This window comes from Xenopus laevis, chromosome 4S (assembly GCF_017654675.1).
Source record: "Xenopus laevis strain J_2021 chromosome 4S, Xenopus_laevis_v10.1, whole genome shotgun sequence".
Lineage (NCBI taxonomy): Eukaryota > Metazoa > Chordata > Amphibia > Anura > Pipidae > Xenopus > Xenopus laevis.
In genome coordinates, this window is record NC_054378.1 from 43,274,518 (window position 1) to 43,301,170 (window position 26,653).

A 26,653-nucleotide genomic window follows, 5' to 3' on the forward strand; every position below is an offset into this window, starting at 1 on the left:
AAGGGGGGCCTGGCCACCAATGGTTTTTAAACTTGTAGAGGGGCTGGCAACCAATTGATTTTTTTTTTACTTGTAGGGAGGCACTGACCACCAATTGCTTTTTATAACTTGTTGGGGGGGGGGGGTTACTGTTTTAGTTCTGATAAATGTGTAAATGTAAGTATGAAGGTAATCCTTTTTTGGCCCAAAACTATGTTTTAACCAGTCATTAATAGAGTATTGTTACATTGTTGATTCCCTTTATTAGCTGGGCCCCTCAATTGTGTGAAAGCATAGTGTTGTTAGACTACACCAAAGAGGCTGCAAATAAGAGAGGTTGGACGCCAGTGGTTCTTAAACATCCAATAAAAGTTTTATTGAACAAAATTGTACTCACTTACAATGCTGAGGTACTGCAGTTTTCTCACATGGCTTCCCTTCACGTAAGGTTGAGTATTGCCTTGGTTGCCTATGTCACACTTGTGAGGTGTACTAGTATTTTGTCTGTTACTATCTAACACCTCATTTATGGGATCCCTGTTCTCTAACTTTCTTTAAAGCATTGGTTCCCTTTGGACCTTCATCTTTACATCTAATGTCTGTGCCATAAGGTATAGTTTAGTATTATTCGGTAACACCAAATACATGTTTTTATATAGTCAACAGCATGAGACATAAACAGTATTTTCAACAATTTGTGGCATTCTTCAATGAATCAAGTGCGATATTAGCCTAACGCAAGTTAGTGTTTCTGGTAGTATTTTTTTTGCTGAATACTAGAAAATGTATTCTTTCAAATGAAGCATTACAAAATGGTAACGTTCAAAACATAGGGCTAAATATTTTCCCAAACCTACACCACTTTACACAGTATTAAACAATGGTTTGCCCATATCTATCATGGAATTTAATGTCTAGAGGACTTATACCTATTATATGTGATTGCACTAGAGCATAATCCACAGCAACCAACTAAACCCCTGTTTAGATTTAATGTTTACAGCTTGTAGTAGTAGAATAAAAGCTAGTTGCTGATTGGTAATTGTGGGTTACCGCTATAGATAGAATGAGAACATATAAATAAGCCATTACAGAACTGGCGGAAAGGACAATAAATCTGTATATAAAGCTACAGTGAAAACAACTAGCAATATATATTTGTTGTATATTTAGGTACATCTTTATTTTATTACAAAAGTATACATGCCAAGTCAAATACAAATGCAGAGATATCAAAATTCTGCCCCATTTAGCTCATATGCTGATTTTTTTTAACCCAGTTATAATATATTTATTCCGTTTGACCAGCAAGCTCTGTGTGTGTGATCATATGTATATTATGGAAAAAATGCAAATCAGACCATGGCAACTCCCCCCGTCGCCAAATTCATTTCTATTTTTTTTATGGAATTTCCTTCCAAGGGTCAAGTATCAAAGTATCAACCCATTAAAATCATACTGAATCCCAGCAGGCTTTTTATATTTAGATATAAGCAGATAAAGATCCTCTTGTATTATAAACTGCAGGGATATTAAAACACAAAAAGTACAAAAAATACGATTTTTTTTCATATATACATATCCATAAAATATTTCTGAACAATTTCACAAAAGTAGGAGGAGTAACTCTTGAGCATTTCGTAGCTCTGTTCTGAGAACAGGAGAAAACAAAGCAAATTCCAAAGTCTGCATACACAGCTAAGGTTTTTAGTTTACGGTTAGCATTGTGCACTTTTTAATCCTCATCACCTCCATACATGTCTGCCAGTTTGGTGAAACGAGGTCCCCAGTCATTCAAAGCACTATAATCTTGATCTAAATCAGAGTTGGACGAGTTCAGAGAGCTGAGTGATGCGGCCTCGGAGCCACTGCCTTCGTAATCGAACACAAGGAGTGAGTCGTATGGGGGAGCAGTGGGGTCATTGTCAGCTGCATTCAAGTTCTAAGTAAAAGAAAGCGGAAATTAACATTAGAAAGAGTTTTAACATAAGTAACCTTGTAGATAATCTAAATTCAATATGGAATAGGCAAGAAATCAGGTACTAAAATGCTGTGAACACTAAATACTTTCAGGGGCATTTTCATTCAAACGTATCATTTTTCATATACGTTATTAAAGCATGTGTTTTAGTCAGCATTACAGATTCAGATCTGTTATCCAGAAACCTTTTATTCGGAAACTCTGATTTACAGTATAGCAATTTCTAATAGTGTTCTCATTATATTTTTTAAGAGTGGTAACGATCCATATAAAAAATAACCATGGTTTCAGATATAATCATTTGTCCTCTGTTCTGGTGGAATGATTAGTTCCAGTATGGAACAAACACTGGCTGAATCTTTAATACCCACTTACAGTTTGCCATGGAGACAAATGATTCCGAGGGGTGTTCTAGACCTGTGCTTAAAGCAGTAAAATAAAGTGGAACTGACATATTCACCTGCATCAATAAATACGTTCACTTCTTTAAACCCTCTTGTCGTCCAAAGAATCTTTGTTTTGAAAAATGTTGTATAAATGTTTTAAAATTCGAACTGCTAAGAATCCTTTAAGATGTACAGTAACCGTTTCATTTTGAGTAAATTTACTCAAATACTTGATTCCCATGGTTTGCATAAGTCCATGTTCCTGACAACTTTTTAATTGTTTAGCATTTTTTTTTAAGATGCCTCAAGGTATGATGTTCCAATTTACTAAAAAGACCTATTAACAGAAAACTCCAAGTGCCAAGCTTTTCAGATAGCACAACCTATAGCTTTACACAAAAATGGTGCACCTTTATTATTGTATGACACACATACGCATATATATATGCATGTGCATTTCGTGGGCTGCCACCATCTAAGGCAGCAACCCCAACACCGTCTTCTTTACCCTGACCAAACTTATTTCTTTTATGTTGAAGTAGGTCTAGGGGGGCCACGTAGATACCAAGTGAAATTGTTGCACTCTCCCAAAAGTTTGAGGGCATGGCTTAGTGGTTTGCTCATTGTGCGTCTGCATTTTAAAAATGGAAATTTGACCCTTAAAATGATTGGAAACCCTGGTAACCTGCTCCTGCTTCTTACCTTGCCTCATGGCAGGAGAGGTCTTGTATTTATGTGATTATTAATACTTGATTCTACTTGAATAAGTGACTGTACTGCCTAAGCATGGTTGTGCAGCCCTTTAGAGTACAGCTCACAAGCACAGATTTAAACCTTGTCTAATTTGTACAGTTACCTAATGCCACGTCTTAAGATGTACTATACAGTATTGGCAGAGTAGCCTCTAACCTGCAATGGAACCTGGAAAGAAAGAATCTATAGTGTATGGCACTTTGTATCTTTTCAGCCAGTAGCATCTATTCTATGTTCTGTGGCAGGTAAGCAGTTAATGTTGCAGTATATGAAACTAGTCTATTTTGGAACATTATTAAAATTAATTTATGGATCTGCTTACCTCATCTATAAAATTTCCAATTTCATCTGGATTGGCAGGACGGGGTCGATACTGGGGAGCAGCTAAAACGGGAGCAACGTCATTACGGATTACATCTGGACGAGCATCGAGGCCACGGTGAAGCTGGCTTAAATCAAAATCCTTCAAGGAATATAAAGTTATATCCGTCATTCCATGATGGCTATTGCTTTAAATGTATTAAGTTAGCAGTTGGCAAATTGCTTAAATCCATATTTGCACAATATTTTATTACCTGGTCCTCCTCACCACCACCTTCTTCATCATAGGAAAACACATTGTCCCGAGTCTCATCTTCTGGAGGTAGTAAAGGCTCTTTTACCACTTTCTTTCTTCGTACAAATAGTAAGAGCAACAACAGCAATACTACAGACAAAAAGAAATATTATTGTTAGGAACAAAGTTTTACAAACACACACTCATGTGCATACTGTACATGTCTGACAGGAAGAGCAGAAACAATAAATATTTGCACAATATTTTGTTTTTTGTGGGTTGTAGGTCACCCACAGTCCCCCCTACAAAGGAAGCTGGCCTGGGACCTACCTCCCCTGCACGCCCACATGTAAGGGGGGTGAAGATGATGTCATGTGAAAAGCGCAGTGTATGACAGTGTAAATGTGAAATACCTGTTATGTATGTATATGCGTTTTTGAATGTTGAAAATTGTAATGTTTTAAAAGTGTGTTTACATGGTTTGGCCACAAGAGTAGTAGGGTCCTATTAATTATGTAATGATTTACCCCGGCCACTAGAGGGAGAAGAAAAACAGTATAAATAGGAGCAAGGTGCAGACAGATGCAGCAAGGTTAGCAGAGGTGGCTTTTTATCACCCCATGTAACCTATGGACCCTGGCCACTGAAACTAGTTTCATTTTTTCCAATGTTTTTTCTACAAATATAAAGCTTGCCAAAAATATAGGTGGCACGCTTTTTTGCTTTTTATTTTTTTTACTTAACTTGTTCTTTGGTAAAAAAAAAAAATCAATTTTTAAAAATAGTTAATTAGCAGCAAGCCAAAGCAATCTATTGCTAAAAAAGCTAGTGTGTTTTTTTCAACAATCATTTGCCCAAACAAACACAGGCAAATCTTCATAAATCTGCCCCTTGGTGTCTTAATAACCTGCAAATGCCGTACAGTATGAAGCCAGAAGCTAACTTTATTAAAAGCAATGATCCAGTGCATTATTGGAAAGTAATCATTTGTAAATGGCATTAGGTTGCTGCTAAAAGTGAATGCTTCTTATGGTTGTAAGGTAAAGAATAGCATTCATTTTTTAGAAGTATACATCTGAAATGAGACTAGATATAGGACTAAGGTATAATTGGTGTGGACATGTCGTTTTTGTCATACAATTCATTTATAAGGAAAAAAAGTACTTTTACTTACAAAGAAGTGCCAGGATCCCGCCAAGGATTCCAACTATGGCTGATATGCCCAAGCCTCCTGCTATAGCAGCCTTTTCCTCACATTGCATCTTGTCACCATCACACTGACAGATAGTAATATGGAGCTTTGTCACATTTGATAGTCCAAAACTGTCTAACAGTGTGATCATCACATCGTATTGTCCAATCTCCAGCTCCTTTTTAGGTCTGAGCTCAAGTATACCTGAAAGAATAAATAAGAAAGCCTTTATTACATTTTATGTATATGCAAAGCATGGGATTTATGTCCTGGTATTTATATAATGCTGACACTCATCAGTCCCTGCCCTAGTAGAGCTTACAGTGTAAAGTTCATATCATACACACAGGAGGGTTTTTCCAGGAACCAATTAACCTGGCTGTATGTTTCTATAGAGTGGGAGGAAGCTGGGGGACTGGGGTACCTAGAGGAAATCCCCACAGACACGAAGAGAACTTTAAAAGGAGAAGGAAAGGCATATTTAATTGGGGGTACCAATAGTTAGGCACTCCAAGTGATTATATATACTTACCTCACACCCCAGGCCGGTGCTCCTATCAGGAGAAAACTACACCGGTCCGGGGGTTCTTCCAGCGAGCACCACGGAACGATCGGCTTCCTTCTTCTTTGTTCAGATTTACCAGGGCAGAGGCATGTGCAGTAGAACAGAATAGTAGACTTCTTCGTTAAAGTCTGGCTTTTCATGCTACTGCATATGCGCCCCTACGAAAAGAAAGAAGAAGCCGGAAGCCGATCGATCTGTGGTGCTTGCTGGAAGAACTCCAGGCCAGTGCAGTTTTCTGCTGGTAGGAGCAACGGCCCGGGGTAAGAGGTAAGTATATACAATCACTTGGGAGTGCCTACCTTTTGGCACCCCCCAAGTAAAGGGAGTCTTTCCTTCTCCTTTAAACTTCTTGCAGATAGTGCCCTTGCTGAAATCAAACTCAGGATTCCAGCAGAACCTGTCCTGTTGAGACAGATCAAGATTACATATTGTCACTTTTATTGTTATATATAGCAACAAATGTTTGAAGGTCCATGCAGATAAATAATTTGTTTAACAGATCCTTGCTGTGTAGTGAAAAATGCTTGTGAGGCACTTACTTTGTCCTGTCACTATAGCAGTCCAGTTTTCATTAGATTCACCAGTCAGCTCTGCTTTATACGGGTATGTGTTAGGGGAGAGATCTCTGTCAATGATAGTAAATACACGAAAGCCTGGATCCTTCTGGCAGAAACTTTCTTGTTGGGGCTCCAAAAATGGTCCGTTATCATTAACATCAAGGAGATTAAGCACAAGGGTTCCAGTCCCAGTGGCTGAAGGAGAGCCTATAAGGAAACAAAGTGTTTGTGTCAGCAGAAAAACAGGATAAAACGTAGGTATTCTTCTTTTGAAATCAGATTACCAGGTTGAATAGGTCCTAGCAACCAGAACCTAGAGAGCTGCTGAAACAAGTTAAACAGAACATGCACTCAAAATAAGAACAGCTGCAAATTGTGTTCACTATTTGCTTTATACTAAAAGTTAATTTTAAGGTAAACTATCAATTTAATCAGACATGTTTGTAGTAGAGACCTGAAAACTGAGGATTTCCCACTGCTGTTTAAGTGGAAGAATGTTGGATGTGATTGTTATGTAATAGCTGGCAACAGTAGGAGTATGTTTCATGCATCCCTTACAGAAGCAGGTGTCCACTATTTTGTCTGAGCAGTACACATAGGCTGTGGCTCAGAAGGAAGCTATCTACAGTATTTAAATGCCCGAGGAGCATGTAATTGTAATGTATGCACAACACAGGCATAATGGTGCAGCTTAGCAAATTCTGTCTTTATAACAGTAAACAGTGCTCTGATCAATAAAATAACATAACGCCACCTTTCCCTTTTGGGTCAATTTATTTTTTAAATCATTGTGATTTTCATGTGGATCAATTAAAACTAGCAAACAGCACCCAAAATCTATTATGTTCGTCAATGTGGATGAAATCACATGATGACCATCTCTTTGCAATTTCTTTCCTGAGATGTATGAAGTTGAGTAGACAGGGTGATTCACATTGTGTTCTCATGTATCATATTATTCACAAATTTAAAGGTGGCCATACACGGAGAGATCCGCTCGTTTGGCGATGACGTGAGGTGGGCAACATCGGGCTGATCCGATCGTGGGCCCTAGGGCGCAATGATCGGATCCTAACGTTGGCTTTATGGGCGGTCGGATTGCACGATCCGACAGGATTTTTAGTCCCATCCTATCGAGATCTGGCCGACTTTTGGCCAGATCTCGATCGGGGCAGACTCGGTCTGTTGGCAGCTTTTATCGGCCCGTGTATGGCCACCTTAAATCCCCCTACTCTGCACTGAATTTCTGCCATCTAGATGACTTTTTGCCCCTCCTTAATACAAATGCACTTTGGAGCATATTTATCACACACAGAGAATTCACTGCACCACTGGTTTTATAGCAGTAGTTTGGGGCATAATTATCATAGGGTGAAAAGAGTTTCCTTTATTTTCACCCTTGAAATATATGCATCTAAAAATCCGATATAAGAAAACAGAGAACTGTGAACTTTCTCTCTGGGTATTTTCATCTGATATCTTGGAAGGAGGAGCTACACTAGACCAGTTTTATTTTTTTTCAACATAAATTAAACTCCATTCAAGGACTCGAAGCTGCAATTGTATCAGATACTTTTATATTAGGTTAATGTCACCAGAGGCAGTTTGTCTGGATTTTGTTATCAGATGTTCCATGCTTGTGGGTGGTTAGGGCTCACAATGGGAAGCATCTTGCAATGTTCTCTATGTTTTATTTATGATATTATTCTGGAGAAAAAGTGCATCTAACAAAATGATGTCAAACTGTCACATATTGCATTACCCTCAGCGAAGGTAAAACCTTGTTTGATTCAACAGAAGTATACTAGACACAGAATGTTTCAAATAAGAACTAAATCGTTACCACTGTCAGCAGCCAGGATTATGACTTTGTAGGTGTTGTTTAGCACAAATTTTGATTCCCGATCCAAATTGCCATTTCCAGTGACAATCCCATTATCTTTGTTTACCGACACCCACCCTGCTGGGTCATTTCCAATGACGTAACTGCAAAGAGATAAGAAGTCTCTTAAGTATTACATGATGTAAATACATTTATAATGTTTTGTGTGATTGAGTGGATATGAAAAAGCAGATACTGTTTTCAAATAAACATCAATAGTAGTAGTCAGCACAACCTCTGAATATTGTATTTAAGTCCTGATGCAAGTTCCCTAGCAGCTACTTTCCCCTGGATTATACAAAAACAGAAAATATATGAACAGAAGGAATGGGCCACATCTAGGGTTGCCATCTGGCCGGTATTTTACCAGCCTGTTGGTAAAAATGATGTTTGATGCCAATGTTATTAATAGGAAAAAAATCTCAAGACTATAGGAACGCTGGTATTTTTTTCCAGAAAAGGTGGCAACCCTAGCCACATCTCCCTTTCAAACTGAACATAATTTGGGCCACTTAAAAGAGAAGGAAAGTCTTTGTGCACTTGGGGTGCCAAATGTTAAGCACCCCCAAGTGATTGTATTGACTTACCTGAAACCCCGGGCCGGTGCTCCTATCAGCAGAAAACTGCACCGACCCGGGGTTCCTCCGGCAAGCACCACGGAGTGATCCTCTTCCATCTTCTTCTTTCTTTCTGCGCATGCACAGTAGAACGAAAAGCCAAACTTTAACTTAAAATTTTGTTCAACTGCGCATACATTTGCCCTGGGAAATTTGAAAAAAGAAGAAGCTGGAAGAGGATTGCTCCGTGGTGCTCACTGGTATAACCCCGGGGCGGTGCAGTTTTCTGCTGATAGGAGCACCGGCCTGGGATTTCAGGTAAGTAAATCCAATCACTTGGGGGTGCCTAACATTTGGCACCCCCAAGTCCTTCTCCTTTAATTGACAGGCCTGTGGGTGGCATATTGACATTTTGCATGTCTTTTATTGGTCAGTATAACCAGGATAGTTCCATGTCTAAAAAATGCTGGGGTTCATTTGCGAATACAAGTCCAGCATAAATGTTTCACTGCAAGTGGTTCAGTAAAGGGACTGCCCACACTATGCCTTCCAGTGAATAAAGAGTTCCACTCACGTTATCTTCTGGTTCTGTTCCTTGTCTGGATCCTGTGCGGTATAGGTAGCAACAACTTGGCCACTGGGAAGATCCTCTGACACAGAAACTTCTTTCACTGGTGGTAAAAATATTGGGGCTTCGTTTACATCTTCGACAGATACAGTCACCGTTGCAGTTGAAGTTTGCAGTGGAACAGAAAAGTTAGCTTTGTTTGTCACAATGACTGACAGAATATACTGCTTCTTCAGCTCATAGTCCAAACCCTGCAACAGAAATAAGAAGGTTTACATAAATGAAGAAAGGAATTTTATATAAATTACACACTGTGGAGTCATTGGCTAAAGTGGGTAAAAAACGGTAGAGGTTTGTATATGCTGGAAAAAGTACACTGGAAAAAATAACCCTCTCCAACTGCAAAACCCCCAAGGACCTATTCACACCCACCAACATTCCCATTTTTACATCTACTTTAAAAGAGAAAAATAACATTTTATTATAGAAAGCTGGATGGATCTGTATAGTTCCAGCAACCCTGCTGACCTTTGCCCAGTCACAAGTGAGCATGGGGAGAAGGTTGGCAGATAGGTGTCCCTCATGTGGATTACAAACATTTCATCCATAAAAATATTGTTTTATCCTCCAAAAATGCACATTTTACCCATCTCAGCAACTTCAGATTGTATCCTCTTACAATATATAAGGAAACATATAATAATTTGGAACTGCATTGGCCAAAAATGTACCAAATTACCACTAGTTCTTGTGAAACTACAATTCTCAGCATTTCTGCAAACCAAACCCACCTTCACTGTTTTCAAAAGCCCAATGTTGCCAGTGTCTGTTTGGATACTGAAATAGTTAGCCTCATTTCCTTTAATGATCTTGTACACAGCATTCCAGGCATCTGTACCCTCAATATCTTCATCTGTTACTGTAAGACGTGCGACCTCATAGCCAACTTCATTTTCAGGAACCTTTGCCGTGTACTGAAAAAAAAAAGAAAAAACTTCAGAAATGATATCCTCAAAACATTCTCATTATTAGGGTACAGTATGGTAGATATCTGATGCTGCAGATCTCTTCCGATTAGTTGTGCATTTATATAATGGATGCATATACAGTACATAATCAGATGCATCTAATACTAGATGATTACGTGCCTTTACAGCAGGCATATGCTTTTCTTACTTGTGTGGGGTCAAACACTGGAGGATTATCGTTAGTGTCCATCACAACGATTAAAGCTGTAGCAGTTGTTGTGCGATCTTTCCCAAATTCTCCATCTGCAGCTTGAATTGTCAGTGTGTACACTGGGTTTTTCTGGGGTAAAATAAAGTAAATGTTATTTCTCTCTTAGGTAAAAAAAAGTGCATTACGCATATATCTGATAACATCTGATGAAGACGTTTATTATGAAATAAAACAGGATTTAATATTTTTAAAAGTGCTTGAAATTAAAAAATACTTTTTTGTGATTTGCCGTATTTGCTACAACCCACTTTTCAGATTAAAGTCAGCCGTATTTGGGACAATGGGTACTCTGATCAGCCCACAGTGTGAATGAACAGACGGCATCACATTCCAGTTATCCTTGTGATTTGCAACAATCAGAGATGCATAGGTTTAGTTTGCTGGATATCTATCAAGAGTATTAATCTCTAGGACCCTCATAGGGATTGGTTAATAATGGCATTTATATATATATATATATACACTTTGTGGGTGAGTTTTGAAATATGAGTTTCAAAAAGACGAGTAGCAAGAGTATCAGCTGCTACCTACATGCATTTAAAGGAACAGTAACACCAAAAATGAAAGTGTTTTAAAGGAATGACAATGTTATGTAGTGTTGCCCTGCACTTGTAAAACTGATGTATTTGCTTCAGAAACACAACTATAGCTTATATATAACAAGCTGTTGTGTAGCTATGGGGGCAGCCATTCAAGCAGAGGCTACATGGTAGATAACAGATAAGTTCTGAGGAATCCCATTGTATACTACAGAGCTTATCTGTTATCTGCTGTGTATCCTGTGACTTTTCTCCTTTTACAGCTTTGAATGGTCTAGGACAGGGTTCCCCAACCTTTTTTAGGGTAAGGCCAGACGAGGAGATTCGGGGAGATTTTGTCGCCTGGCGACTTATCGCCACGTCTTTTGCGCGACTATCTCCCGGAACTGCCTCAGCGTTTTTTCCCCATAGGCTACAGCGCAAAATTGCCTGCGCTAATTTTGAGCGACTATTGAAAACGCATCGCCGCGTGTGCATTAACGCAGGCGATTTTGCGCTGTAGCCTATGGGGAAAAAACGCTGAGGCAGTTCAGGGAGATAGTCGCGCAAAAGACGTGGCGATAAGTCGCCAGGCGACAAAATCTCCCCAAATCTCCTTGTCTGGCCATACCCTTACCCATGATCCACATTCAAATGTAAACAAATTTGGGGAGCAACACAAGCATGAAACAAATAAGGGCAGGTAACAAATAAGGGCTGTGATTGGCTATTTGGTAGCCCCTATGTGGACTAGTAGCCTACAGGAGCTCTACTTGGCACTATACTTTGTTTTTATGCAATTAAAACTTGTTTCCAAGACTGGAATTCAAAAATAATCACCTGCTTTGAGGACACTGAGAGCAACATCCAAGGGGTTGGAGAGCAACATGTTGCTCACGAGCTACTGGTTATGGATCTCTGTTCTAGGAACTAGAACTGATTGAAGAGCACGTGCCTCTTCTGCCTACCCTAGTTCTGGCTTTGTTTTCATGTTTATTTGGGGTTTGCAAGGTTTGTAACTGATATCACATTTCCACCACAGAAAAAGCACACTAGAATGCAATTTTCTATTATATAAATACAGGTATCGGATACCTTATTTGGAAAACAGAAAGCTCTGAATTACAGAAACGCTAGCTCCCCCCCCTGGCCCCGATCATGGCCGCAAACAGAGAAGGTATGCCTTGTGACAGTGTCAGGTCTTTTACATTTTAAACAAAATAAGGAAGGTTGCACACTCTGGATGATTGTCTGTGGTAGGGTATGAGATCTTTTATCATTGAAACCTGTTATCCAGAAAGCTCTGAATTATGGGAAGGCCATCTTCCATAGACTCCATTTTAATCAAATAATTCAAGTTGTTAAAAAATATTTCCTTTTTCTCTGTAATAAGACCCTGTACTTGACCCCAAATAAGATATAATTAATCCTTATTGAAGGCAAAACAAATCTATTGTGTTTTTGTAATGTTTAATTGTTTTTTTAGTAGACTTAAGGTAAGGTGATACAAATTACAGAAAGATCCCTTATATGGAAAACGCCAGGTCCCGAGCAATCTGGATATCTGACAGATTAGCCTTGGAGTCAAATAGATGTATACAATATCAGTGCCCGTATATATGTGTATGACCACCTTCCATTGTTATTATTATTAACATGTATTTATATAGCGCCAACATATTGCGTAGCACTGTATACGTCGAAACGATGACAAGTGCAGATTGAATAATCGAAACAAATGATTAATTGGTATTATATTTCTGGCCCTCTTTTCTACAATCCACATTAACGACAATGAAGCTATACAGACTTCTTATTCAGGAGATAAACAAACCTCTCTGTCTAATCCAGTTGTAAGAACGCTGATCAGCCCAGATTCTGAATGGATAGTGAACATTTTATTGGTGGGCTCTTTGGGCTCTTGGTTGAGAATAGAATAGGTAATCACACCATTGTACATGTCCACACTATCATCGGCATCTGTTGCAGATACAGTCATAACAGCCGTACCTGAAATTATAGAAATATACCTGTTTTAATACATTTCAGTTTCATGTGTTGTGTAATTTTCTAATAAGACTAATAACAACTTACCTGGCTTAGACCCTTCAGGCACAGAGCCTTCAAAGACCGACTGTGTGAATACTGGGTCATTATCATTCTGATCTTGTACTTTAATTATGATTTCCATGGGATCTTCCACATTTGCCCCATTTGATGACACAGCATGGGAAAAAAGCTATACAATAACAATACAATAAGTTTCATTTTTGAAAATCATGAAATTACATTGATATTAAATTAAATATACAAACATGCTTTATTGCCTCTTAGTTACTTACAACGTAATTGTCAATGGCTTCTCTGTCCAAAGGTCGTGTCACATTTAGCCATCCATCCTCCCGTCCAATAGCGAACACTCCTTCTGGAGGTGTATCCGCACCCTGTCCTGTGATACTGTAATAAACCTTGACTTCTTTTGCATAGCTGGATTTAATCTAAAAATAAAATTCATGTTTTTTAAAACTCTTCTCAGTCACTTCAATGGTTAGTTACAAACTGTATTTATAGATAAAGCATGCCTCCTCGCATTTCTGAGATGCTTGCATCAACTCTAGAAAGCAAGGTTTCAGTACTTAAAAATACTTCTATTTTGTAAATAGCTCATCATGACATGAAGGGGAAAAAGTCAGTTCTTGAGTATCTTTTCACTGCTCCATAACACTTCACTTATTCGATGATTAGGCCTTACAAGCTCTATATGTACATGTCAAAGATAACAGAACATACCTGCACAATCCTTTTGGGAAATGGGCCCTTTTCATTCTCAGACACTATGATTGGTGGAATCACCCAGTCTCTTTTTTGTCTTTTCAAACCAGTCTCAGATTTTGGGTGGTGGGAATGTTTGCCAGAAAATAAGTCCTAAAATAATGATTGAGGAATACAATAATATTTATTTGTTAAAAACAGACTTTCAAAAGCCATTGTAACCCCACATAGCAATCAACAAGAGCAATGAACACATTCATCTAAAAGAACTTTTATTAGAGTTTTAATTGCTCTTCAAGTCTTTGCAGTTACCTTCACCTAAATTCCCATTAAAAATACAAATTCAGGGCTAATATAAATGGGTTTCAAAAGAAATTAAGTTGAATCTTCTCTACAAAATCACTAGTATAAATCTACAAGTCAGGATTTTCCCCAAAGGATCAGTGTGCACAGCAGGAAACTCACCTGCCTATGGCGATGTCCTTCCCTTTTCAAGGTTATATTGGTAGAGTATACATGGCCTTTAGTTTCCCAAGCCAGGACACGGAATGTTTTTCTATTGTCTTTCATCTTGGCAGGATTCTTAATATAAACTGTACCATCTTTGTGAATTTCAAAATTAGGATCTTTAGAAGCAAACTGAATTCTCACTGGTCCCTCGCAGCTGTTAAAGATCACTGCAGAGAAGTTAAAAAAGAGTCATGTTAATGCCAAAGCCACAAGTAAAACAAGGTAACAACTGTACGAAGATTGTGCTGTTTGCAATAAAGATGGGAAATGTATAAACTGACACTGATTCAATAAACATCTAAAATAAAGTGATAAGTTGCGATGCGAGCAATTGTGGGATCATTTTGATCTGAATAGGAACAGCCTATATTAAACAAAATAAATGCAAATATACATTAGCAAGCCTACTTTTAGATCAACATATCAGTGGCGGGCATAGCTGGCTGGGTGCCCCTGGCCGGCCACGTCATGCTCGAACCTACCCTCCCCGTGTGTGGCCGTGCGCACTCGTGCACAAAGGAGGATGTGCGTGCACAAAGGTGGACTCGAATGCGTCTCCTTTTTCAGTTGTGGACACTGGGTTGCCAGGTTGGCGGTTTTCAAGACAAATTGGGCTACTAATTTAAAGCCCAGGCAGGTTTTGAAAGTAGAAACTAACCAAGGTACGAATTTGGGCTACTTTTTGGGCCTTTGGCTGGTTTGTACTTTGGAAACCAGCCAACGTTTTTTCTTGCCCTAATGTGCCACGCTTGCGTCTCCAAATGCATGTTGGGTAATGTAGTTAACTTTCCGACTGCCAAGTTTAATGTAAGACTACAATATCCAGATGCCATGGGACTGACTTGTGTAGAAGTTGGGAGTTTCCAGATCTTTTGCTCTGTACCCTTACAGTCTTATATTACCTCCTGGGCCCCCCTCTGCAGTTACACCCCTGGTGAAGGGTGAATCTACCAATTTGCTTCATGGAAAAATATATGAAAAATTTGAAAAAGGCGTATTTTCACATATATTCATTTATTTTTTTAAGACTTTTTCATTGCACATATTGTGCTATTTTTGGGCTACTTTTGAAGTGCCTCTTGGCTAGTTTTCGGCTGGTTTTGTAGCTCACTTTGGCTGGTTCTGAAAATAAAACCTGGCAATCCTGGTCGCAGAATAGGGTTAGGCTGCTTATAAGGCATGTGCCCCCAAGATTTGCACCTTAGGCACGTTCCTCTTCTGCCTACCCTTAATTCCAGCCCTGAACATAATATCACCCTAGAAACACAAAATCATTTTTCATTTTCTCGTGTTTCTTATAGACTTGTATTGCTTTAAATTTTCTCTCAACTTGAAAATCATTTTACTTTCGTTGGCCTTAATTCTAAAAGTTTCACATTAAAAAAAGTATATTTAAAACTTCAAACTTTTATGATGTTCAAATTTTAGTTTCAATTTATAAAAACCCAGTTTTGGTTATGAACGCCAAATAAACCCCTCCAGCTACTGCATACTCTTCCATACTTACCTAAATGTATCAAGAGTTCACAATAAATAAAACAATGAGCTTGGGTGGTATCAGCTTTAAATTTGTTTTTAAATTATTATAAGTAGTAGTACAAAAACTAAACTACAGTGGTAAAGACAATGGTTGTAATACTAATTCCTGCCATTAGATGTCACTGTAAAAAAAGGAATTATGTCCCATGTAGCATAATACAAATGCACAAAACAAGCAAGCTCCCTACCTGGAAAATAAAGCTCCAAGTAGGCATACACTGAATCCAAGTTTCAAGTCTGGACATTAGCACTTTTTAGCTCCTTAGCATTGAAATGACCTGATGTCAACCCTTGATGAGTCCATATTGGATCAACTAAAGTTGACATATTATTTCCATATTTCTTTGAAATATGAATATTCAGATTGGAGTTTGAAGTACCAGGATATTTTCATTGTGTGGGTTTCTTGGTATGGAATTCTTTAAATGTATGTGCATTCAATCTGAGAATTCACCATACCCTGAAAGTAGACACAGACACCTGTGTATATAGACAGAATAAAAACCTTTCTACAGTGATACCAAAAAATAATTTACCAACCGACAGTAGATCCTTTACACTGGCAATAATAAGTGTCTCCTGCCCCCTCCCCCCGAGTTTCTATTTATTGCCATCATTTCTGCCTCTGATCTTACTTAGTAAAATTTAAACGAGCCATTGCTTGTTGTTCCCCCCAGGGCAAATGGATGCATTACTCATCCTTTTTCTCGTCAGAGATGTAAGCTTTGTTATTGTAAAGTATTCCCTTCAAGGCATTGACACATTTTGTGTAACTAAATGAGGGAGTGGGGATAGAATTACTGAAAACTACAGGCTCCTGGGAAATATGCAGTTAAAAGCCCCACGGACACAGGGAAACTATTCATACTTCTCATAGATAAGTTACGATCAGACCAGGTTGTTTCTTGTCCTGTGGAAACAACCTGGCAGAGACACGCTCAGATTTGGGGAGATTAGTCGCCCAACGACAAATCTTCTCTTCTTCGGGGCGACTAATCTTCCCAAACTGCCTCCTGCCGGCTAGAATGTAAATCACCGGCGGGAATCTGTGCCACCTCGCCGGCGATTTACATTTTACATTCTAGCGGGCGGGAGGCAGTTCGGGGAGATTAGTAGCCCCGATGAAGAGACGACTAAATCTCCCCAAATCCTCCAGCACTGCTTGCTTGCCACTGTGCCACAGTGCTGCCCACTTCAGGATTACTTATAAGGCCTCAGGATGTCCACATGTAGAACAATTTAGAATTTTCTACAACAGCGACGAATGTGCAGCTTGAATATTGCAACACCTCATCCCAAATTCAAAGGCTGAGAGATAGGAATGCAAATAGTGACAAGAAGCTGTCTCCAGTTCAAAAATTGCTATGTGGCCCAGGGGCTTCTGGTAACCCTACTAATGAGGATTCTAATTGAAACGATTTTGGCTTTAGGTAAAACACACAGCCCCAGGATATATTCGATTAGCCTGTCAATAACATTTTCTATACATTTCTTTATAGGAGCAACCACTGTGTAAGAGTTGTCTGGCTGACACAAGGTGGACAACATGTTTCTAAGCAAATGCATTGACTAAACAGAAAATAATCAAACTGCAAAGAACCCAAATGATTTTACATGTACTTCACTATTATAATTTTATTATTACATGTGCAAAACACCTCTTTCTTTCACAAAAGCTCCTCTATTTATTTACTGTGAAATAATAATCCTAAAATTAAATGAATAAATACATACACAAAACAGTAACACACATAAATAAATACATTATATATAATAATAATCCTGCAGTTATTACCCAACATGGTTTATAATTTAAATATAGAAAGGCAAACATTAGCCAAGACTATTTTATGATGGCTTTATTTTTACAAGTAAAGTTCATCCTAAAATTAATTTGAGCACATTGTTTTTATTTTATGTGGAGTCTGAAATATTTTTCGGCACTTCTCAGGCTAGAAATTTCAACAGGTATATAGTGATGATAACCAGCAGGCACTGTGAATTCCCCATTCTCCCTCCTACCTCTCACACTCTGTGTGCTTATTTCTATCCATTATCCTATTATTTTAATGATTTATTTATGAAGTGTCAATATCTCCACCTTAGATTACCTCATCATTTCATCTTTCACATGTGCCACCCACAATTATGCTGCCATGTGTTAGTGTAACCATGCGATGGTAATACAAATTAAATACTCCTTGTGAATCACACACAGAGAAAACCCCAGAATAAAAGCAAACAAAATGGGTGTATACACTTCAGTAGAGGAGCACACAAAGCAGATAAGGTACAGTCTTATAGACTTGTACAGGTACAAGAGTTATAGGTCACAGGGCTATTAAAGATTCAGAATAAGATGCATATTTCAGGGATCTGTAGTAAATTGTTAAAGGGGTTGTTCACCTTCCGACACTTTTTTTCAGTTCAGTACTTTTTGCAATTACTTTACCGTTTTTCTAATATTGAAGTTTAAAGATCCATTTTCATTAGTGATGGGCGAAATAATAGTTGATAATATTCCACACATGCTGCTGAAATGTATCAACTAATGTAGCAAATGATAATAGTTCAGTATCTGCACCTGGATTACGGAGTTGCCAGACTGAAACACCAGAGCATTAAAGACTAAACTTAAATTTTAGTAAAATAGTAAAATTAAAAAATGGAAAGCAACTGAAAAAAAGGTCTTTATTTTTGGTGAACAATCTGAAAACAACAGAACTGAAAAAAAGTGTTTGGAAGGTGAACAAACCCTGCTCTTAAATTAGGCCACACGGACATATTTTATCTGCTGATTTGGTCCCTTCAGACCAAGTTGGCAGCTCATCTGCCTGTGTACGGGGCCCTCTCCAATGGCCTGTCCAATAGATAGCTGGCTGAAAATTAGCTAGATATGTACTGGACCCTTTTGGGTGAAAGGGTCGTATTGACCAATTCCTCAGCCTGATATCAGTCACCACAAGGTTCCACTGGCTGCAACAACTGATACTACTGACTTGCACCAAGAAAATCATGCTTTTTTTAATATATGTTATTAATACCATACACATTTGTACACTGGCAGTTATGCCATCCCCACTGTGATGACCCAGTGCAGGGTGTAGCATAGAGAGATACCAGACTGCAGGGTAGTATTCTATTTTATCTCTGGCTATTCTCCGTACTCTCCTTCACTCCCCATTCCTCTATCCATAACCTTTCTCATTACTCCACCCAGTGCTAAGCTGCTAATGCCAATTGAAATGAACATTTAACATTCTTAAAGTAATGGACGGAACAATATAAAACCCACTCTGTAATTACTAACCACAACCCGAGTCAAAATAGCGTGTAAGATTGCTCAACACATCTAATATGTGCATGTAATTAGTATATAGTATTTGCATTCTTGTGTCTCTGTGTACAACAAAAATATTCAAAATCAGCACACGTTTTTCAACTATGACTATTCCTTCCACTGCATCTCATGCAGAGACCAAACACCAATGCAGGATTCCTGAGAGTTACAAATATACATTTCACTAACAACATGGCAATTGTTTGGGGATTTTGTCAAATTCACCAGCATTAAATGTTCTCCAAGAATGAAACACAAAGCACCAAAAAATGAAAGTGTTTTTAAGTAATTAAAGTGTACTGTTTCCCTGCATTGGTAAGGCTATGGGCACACAGGTAGTTGGCTCTGGCCATTGTCAGCCTGCATATTTTTGTGGGCTGAGAGAAGCAGATCTGCTCAGTGCCCCTGCCCCATTGATTTGAATCCGATCAGCCTGTGTCGCATACAGACTATGGTCAGCCCAAATACTTATCTCAGCTTCAGCTCCGCTGAGTGTGACCACACACGTTGATCGGATTCAAATCAATAGAGCTGGGGCACCGAGCTGATCTGCTTCTCTCAGCCTGCAAAAATACCGGAGCCAACAGCCTGTTGTGCCCATAGCCTAATAGCCTAATCTATTTGCTTCAGAAACACTAATATTTTGTATATATAAACAAGCTTCTCTTTAGCAATGGGGGTCATTTAAAAATAGTTAATTGGCACAGGTTAAATAGCAGATAACAGATAAGCTCTGTAGAACAAAAGATCTTATCTGCTATGTAACCTGAGCCTTGTATCTTTTGGGTGGCTGCCCCTGTGACTACATAGCAGAATGTTTCTGAAGCAAATACACCAGTGTTACCAGTGCAGGGCAAAACTACATTATATTTTCATTCATTAACAACACTTTCATTTTTTGGTATTACTGTTTCTTTATGTTAAGATCCATATTGACTAAATGTAAGTAAAAGTTCTACATCTTTAGTTGTAGTGGCAATGGCCAAGCTGGGCCTGAAAGACTACGGCACAAAAATTTTCTTTAGCCTAGTCTCTTCAACCCTTGAAATAATCAGCAGGGACGCAATGACCTTATCCTGCAAGGACACTTTAAAGCATAGGAAGCACTGCATACAGTAGCAGATATTTTTGCACTTATGCTGTAATAATAATACCAGTATTGCTCACTCATGTATATTAGATGATTCTGTTATAACATTAGGACAGCAATGCCAAACAGGCAGCCATTAAGTGCTTAGCTGCAGCCCTCATGCTAATGTTATCACCAACTTGAATTGTAATGTACGGCCCTTATATTTGGGCAACATTTGACACCCCTGCATTTTTCAGTGTTGCCACCTCATTCCTGATGGTTGCTACCTTACCTTACTGACCACATATTGAATCCACATCTTACATGGGTAATTAGCAATTTATTTAGATGCCTGCTACATGGATGCACATACATTGGTCTGAAATATGGATGCAATCCTAGCGCTTGCCGCAGCTTCATGTCCTCAGTGCTCCTCAGAAAATGGCTAGGCGTCATGCTGCCCTTAATATTTTGCCGCCCTTGGCTCGGGCCTTTGTGGCCTCGCCACAAATCCGGGCCTGTGGATCTAAATAAATTGCTAACTAGCCATGCAGGATGTGGATTCAATATGTGGCCAGTATTAAAAGGAACTGTAACACAAAAGGTTCATGGATAATCTGTGCGAAGGTAAATAGGAAGGGCGTGCACAGTAGTGATGTGTGGGTTGAGAAAAACTTGAAACGGCACCAACCCTAACCTGACCGACGAGAAACTGCACCCAACCGTAACCCATCGTGCTCTCCTATTTATATACCCACACCCTGCCCCACTGTGACATCATGGAAGGGGGCAAGTGAGTATATAAAAAAGAGTGCATCCGATGGAAGTGGGAACCAGGAGGTCGCGGGCAGGTGGACGCAGGCTAAAGTTCAGTCTGTACCCCACAAACTTTGTGCGGCAGTCAACTCAAACCACCTGCCTGAAATGTGGGTCCTGTGGGCTCCTGCTGGTCCACACATCACTAGTGCACAGATGTACACAGAGAGTTATAAAGTTGATTGTGCCATTAACAGCCCCCCAGTCATTCATGTAGTGCAAAATGTTATTGTACATCATGTGGCTGGACTGCTAAGGGCAGACGGACTCTGCTACTTTTCTGTGAAAAAAAATACACGCCTTGTTTATGACTGTTCTTCTCTAATAACAGTGGCATCAAGTCATATTGTTGCTGACCAGATGGCAACTCTAGACTTTTGCAGCCATGAAGAGCAGGGTGTATTTCAGATCAACCAATGTATGGCCAGCTGAGTTCATGGCAGAACTATTAACTGTAGTGAGACTTTCATCCCATATACTGTAACTATTATCAGTTATATAGTGACAGAGCATACATTTTACCATACATTTAACCACTTCTATTTTCCGAGTCTAAGCCAGTGTTTGCTAAGCCTCTGCTATATCCCACTTATTGCTCTTGTCATAATGATATGTACACAAGAGCTCAGGCAGATCAATCAGTAGCACAGGTGTATATTTTAAAATTACACAAACTGCTATCCTTCGGATCAATCAGCAATGGCAAATGCAGCTTTCTTTTATTTTTATTATATACAGCTTCACTAAATGAAATATATAGAATTCTGCCAGGATATAATATTAAAAAAATCCCTGGTGAGGCCATGAAGTATCTCTAAGGGAGCTAGCACACGGGCAGATTCAGGGAGATTTAGTCGCCTGGCGACTAATTGCCTCTTCTGCGGGGCAACAATCTCCCCAAACTGCCTTCCCCGTGCCTGCCGCCTGCTATAATTATGCCAATGCACTCGCGGCCCCTCGATTTCCGAAGTCACCCAAAGTTTCCTCGTGAGGCATCTGCCCGTGTGCTTTACGGTAACTTTTATTATGTCATAGAACAGCCAATTCTAAGCAACTTTTCAATTTGGTTTTCATTATTTAGTTTTTTATAGTTTTATAGTTATTTGCGTTTTTTTCTTCTGACTCTTTGCAGCTTTCAAATGGGCGTCACTGACTCCCTTCTAAAAAACAAATGCTCTGTAAGGCTACAAATGTATTGTATTTGTTACTATTTATTACTGATCCTTCTATTCAGGCCTCTACTATTCATACCCCAGTCTCTTCAAATCAATGCATGGTTGCTAGGGTAATGTGGACCTTAGTTACCAGATTGCTTAAGATGCAAATTGAAGAGCTGCTGAATAAAAAGCTAAATAACTCAAAAACCTTCAATAATAAAAAATAAAAACAAACTGCAAATTGTCATAGAATATACTAAAAGTTATCTCAAAGCTGAACAACCCCGACTGACTTTGATACAATATGAATAAACCAATGGTAACAGTGGTCACTTTTTGTCCATCTACATTCATTGGCAAAGCCATTCCTATAACAGTTTGAAATCATGTGTACGCATGACTATGCTTGTCAGTAAGCTTTAGTAAATGAGTATTGCTCCTCCCCCACCACAAAGGAATGAGTAATTGCCTGATATGTAAACAGAGAAAGAAACCAGTTTGTTCTGTGTCTGAAACTGAAATGATAATGAACACCACCTAGACCAGACACACCCAGAAGCAGAGTCCACAGCTGTACGTGTGCCTAGTATTTCTTCACTCTTATATATAAGGGTGGTGGCTAGGGTTGTCACCTTTTCTGGAAAAAAAATAACGGCCTTCCTATATATTTATATTTTTTCCCTATTAATGACATTGGGATCAACCATAATTTTTACCAGCCAGGCCAGTAAAATACCGGCCAGGTGGCAACCCTAGAGGTGGTAGATGGGGAGATTAGTCGCATAGCTACAAATCTTCTCTACTGCAGGCAACTAATCTCCCTGAACTGCCTTCCCGCTTCGTTTTCCGAAGTCGCACGAAGTTGCCTTACAAGGAAACTTCGGGCAACTTCAGAAAACGAACCGCTCCGAGTGCCATCCCATCGCCGATTTGCGTTCTAGCCGGCAGGAAGGCAGTTTGGGGAGATTAGTCTCCCCGAAGAAGAGGAGATTTGTCGCCGGGCGACTAGTATCCCCGAATCTGACCGTGTGTATCTGCCCCAAAACAGCATGCAGTGCTTTGTTCATTTGTTCTTTCATATCTATCTATCTATCATCTATCTATCTATCATCTATCTTTAATCGCCTTTTAATCAATGACCACAAAATGTGTAGGTTTAACAGATCTAAGACTAATGTGCAAGGGGGTGATTTATCAACACTGGTATTAAAAAACAGACTGGGGCTATGAGCACTGGGCATATTTGCACCTGGGCAGTAACCCATGGCAACCAATCAAATTTTTGCTTTCATAATTCTACATGAAGCTGGCTGAGAAAGAAAAGCCAATAGCTAATTGGTTTCTATGTGTTACTGCCCTGATGCAAATTTACCCAGTGAGTATATGAGTATATCCAGAATAACACTTGTGTTTAAATGTTAGGGAGTGGTGTGCATCATTTTCATTTATAATCACTGGGAGACACCATGGGTGGCTATGGTACTATGGTGCAATTAACAGCCCAAAGAGATTTCATTCAACACTCATATTTTGGTATCTTCAATTAGTATTATTATTTTTGAGGGCAGCTGCCTCTCTATGGTCTGCTCTGCTGAATACACTAATACAACACACAGTAAATCCCAGCAGGGAAGTGCAGAATGGAAATTATTGTGTACTACCCTTCATTTGTCAAATACATTAAAAACATTATGCTCACACATTGCTATACTCACAAATCACTGTAATATTATCCTTCATGGATAAGAATCAGTGTCAATACTGCTGTTTAATTGTACAATTATCTACCCAGCATATTTTATGTTCTAAATGGGGTAGTGCTCCTTTTGAACATGATCAATAACTGCCTAGACTCATTTTCCCTGAGTGAAACTTCTAGATCTAATGGAGGCAGTGGTAAAGGAAGGGAGAGGCTTTTCCCATATAAGGACATAGCCAGAGGAGCTTTTCAAATTCTCTGCTTGTTGTTCGTGGGATGTTTGTTTTCTCTTAAATGACTCTCCGACTGACATACAGAAAGAGTGACATCATCGTTAGTAACTATTAATGAAATCAGAACAAAGGTGACTTTCTGGGAACCAGAGACACAAGCAGGAGAGGACATCTAGGGCTTCAAATTCAGAGGAATTTACTTTTTGTGGTTTTGTTTTTTAGAGCAATTTCGATTATTTAACATGTTGCAGCATCACTTTTTTAAAACATGTCAGTGTTGAGCAATCGAATGCTGTTGGGGCATCACCTATCGGTATTGCTTTTTAAAATTAATCGCAGAATCACAAATGACAGCACTGCTAAATTATTTAACTGAATAAGATAGACAATATATTAAAATGATTTCAAAACAAAAGCAAGCAATCAGGCAGGATTCAATCTGGCCTAATGCTGCCAGTTTCTCTCAACTGGACAGATTCTCTAATTCTTAGTTTGGGGGCACACAGGGCAGGTGATCTGCTTATTTCAGTGGTGGCTCTTTGTTACCCTTGGTAATGTGAGGGATACTGCCACCTAAGGAAAGATTCTTACCTTGCCTCATGGTAGCAGTGCCCCTGATCAATGTCAGTTTTTACAGGCCACTCCCCTCAAGAGTTAAAAATGCCCAAACAATAATTTTCCCATTATATTTCACTTGGGGGCAGATTCACTAACGGGCAGATTTTTTTGACAGCATTAGCTTTGCACCCATCGCAACACTTTGCCAGGCGCAAATAAGATATGAATACGCTAAATCACTAAGGTGTGAAGTTTCGTCCCAGGCATTGAATGCTGGTGACTTTTCGCTAGCGTTACTTTAGCTGTGTGAGCATTTCATTGCGAAGGTGCGCTAGCATTCATTTGTGCCTAGAGAAACTTCGCTAGTGATCTTGCGCTTAGGTCAGTTTGCATAGGGTGGGAAAATTAAAGTTGCATGGACGTCATTATTATAAATGTTGCTGCAAATGGTTTAAGTTAAGGGTTTATATTACACATGTCCAGGGAACCTTAATAAAGACAAGAGAGTTAATATAATGCCCTACACATGAGCCCACTGTAAAATGAATGTTCCATATGTTAGGAAATGTCTGGAGAAAACCACTTTACCAAAAAAGTAAGTTAGGATTTTTGCAGCCAAGCTTAAAAAAGGAAAAGTCGCCAGTGTTTTTTGATGCATTTTCGGCACACAGGATATTTTTTAAGTGACAGAAGACTGAGGAAGATCTAGATGCTTTATAGCACTTCGCCTGGTCTGAGGTGGCAAAGGCAACTTTGGGCGAAAGAGGTAACGTTCGGTAAAATTCGCATTTTAGTGAATTTGCGGAGTAACGTCTGTTCGCCAAAGTAAAAAGTCACCTGGTGATAGAGTGCGAATGTCCACTAGCAACGGTCTGTTTCGCTAGTGAATTGGCGCCTGCGCCTGTTAGTAAATTGTTGATGTCCCTGCAGGTGCTGACGTTAGTGAATTGACACTAGCTTCAGCCACTTCGCTCCTTGGTAAATCTGCTTAGTAAATCTGCCCCTCTGAAAAACTAGTAACCATTTCTAAAAAGCGTATTTGTTTTTTGAAAATATCTGTATTTTGCTTATCAGGGCTTTTGAGGCAGTTCATGAGTGTTAGAAAAGCTTCTACTGAACAAAGTAGACAGTAGACAGGGTGGGGCAATGTGTAAACAAAATGGCTGAACACAGCAGAATTGATAGCCAAGCATGATCAAATAAAAAACAGAAAGTATAAGGGCCAGTATAACTTCATGTTTTATTTTGGATTCACCTAATATTAAAACATGACTTTTATTTTCCAGTGGCTTTATTTCTCTAAAGATTCTGTGTGCATACTGGTAGCTTTGCTTGCAGTTTTTGTTTTGCCCAAGCACCCTTTGTCTCACCACAACTTGCCACACACTCCTCAAAGGGGAACAAAGGATCACAATAAAATTACTTATATAGAAGTGCTTCAATAAGCACTTTTCATGTTACTTTCTTTAAAAAAAAAAAAAAAAGAAGCTATTTCTTGTAACAAGAGGCTTTACACCTCAGAACATAATACCATAGAAGAGGCCTTAATACTCTTTTTACCCCACCCACTTACTATCAAGAAACTGCACTGGAATCTGGTGGGACAAAGAAGCATCAGACCAGACCACAAGTCTATGCTAGCAAAGTTATTCCTCAACAATTCTGCTATAAAATTACATGCACAGCATAGCAAAATAAACATAATTACAAATTAGTTTTGATGTTACTGGTTTGACAAGTCTGACATTTTTATTTTGCAGGAGTCTTAAAAATAAAACTGCCTAACAGAGAATGCTGGGAGTTGGTAGTTCAGTTATACAGCCACAGGTAGTAGAGGGTTTGTACAGGCAGTTTAATATTACTTGACCATATATTGCAGTGTTACCATACTGTCACGAAACCTCTGATTACTGTAACAGCAATTATACATCTTTTTTTTATACATCTAAAATAAGCTGCTTAGTGCAGTAGGAACTGGGTGGAACTCCCAATGTTGCATAACTACTGGTTTACCTTGCACGACAGGCTTTGCAAATACAGAACAAATCATAAAACATAGATAACAGACATACAGTACATACAGGCCTTTTGGCTGAGCATACACTGCCCATGGTAGGCCTCAGGTGGAGTTTTTACACACAAACCAATCCAGACTTAGAGTGCCAGTCAGCTACTGATTAGAGAAGGCATACCTCTGGGCTTATACACAGGCCTCTCATCTTTA

General features: G+C 39.1%; 1 protein-coding gene across 2 annotated transcripts in view; it reads right to left on the reverse strand.

The window, feature by feature from the left end:
* Positions 1-330: 330 nt before the first annotated feature.
* The window catches only part of cdh1.S (cadherin 1, type 1 S homeolog), a 36,389-nt gene continuing 10,066 nt past the window's right edge, over positions 331-26,653 (reverse strand). The window contains exons 3-16 of one of the 2 annotated variants that reach the window (XM_018259321.2): positions 13,971-14,182; positions 13,524-13,658; positions 13,076-13,231; positions 12,828-12,972; positions 12,568-12,743; positions 10,153-10,284; positions 9,768-9,950; positions 8,983-9,227; positions 7,813-7,955; positions 5,952-6,176; positions 4,830-5,051; positions 3,675-3,805; positions 3,422-3,562; positions 331-1,921 (exon numbers count right to left, since the gene is read on the reverse strand). In XM_018259321.2, the coding sequence (XP_018114810.1) occupies positions 1,715-1,921; positions 3,422-3,562; positions 3,675-3,805; positions 4,830-5,051; positions 5,952-6,176; positions 7,813-7,955; positions 8,983-9,227; positions 9,768-9,950; positions 10,153-10,284; positions 12,568-12,743; positions 12,828-12,972; positions 13,076-13,231; positions 13,524-13,658; positions 13,971-14,182 (2,453 nt within the window). In that variant the 3' untranslated portion in view covers positions 331-1,714. 2 annotated transcript variants of the gene reach the window in all.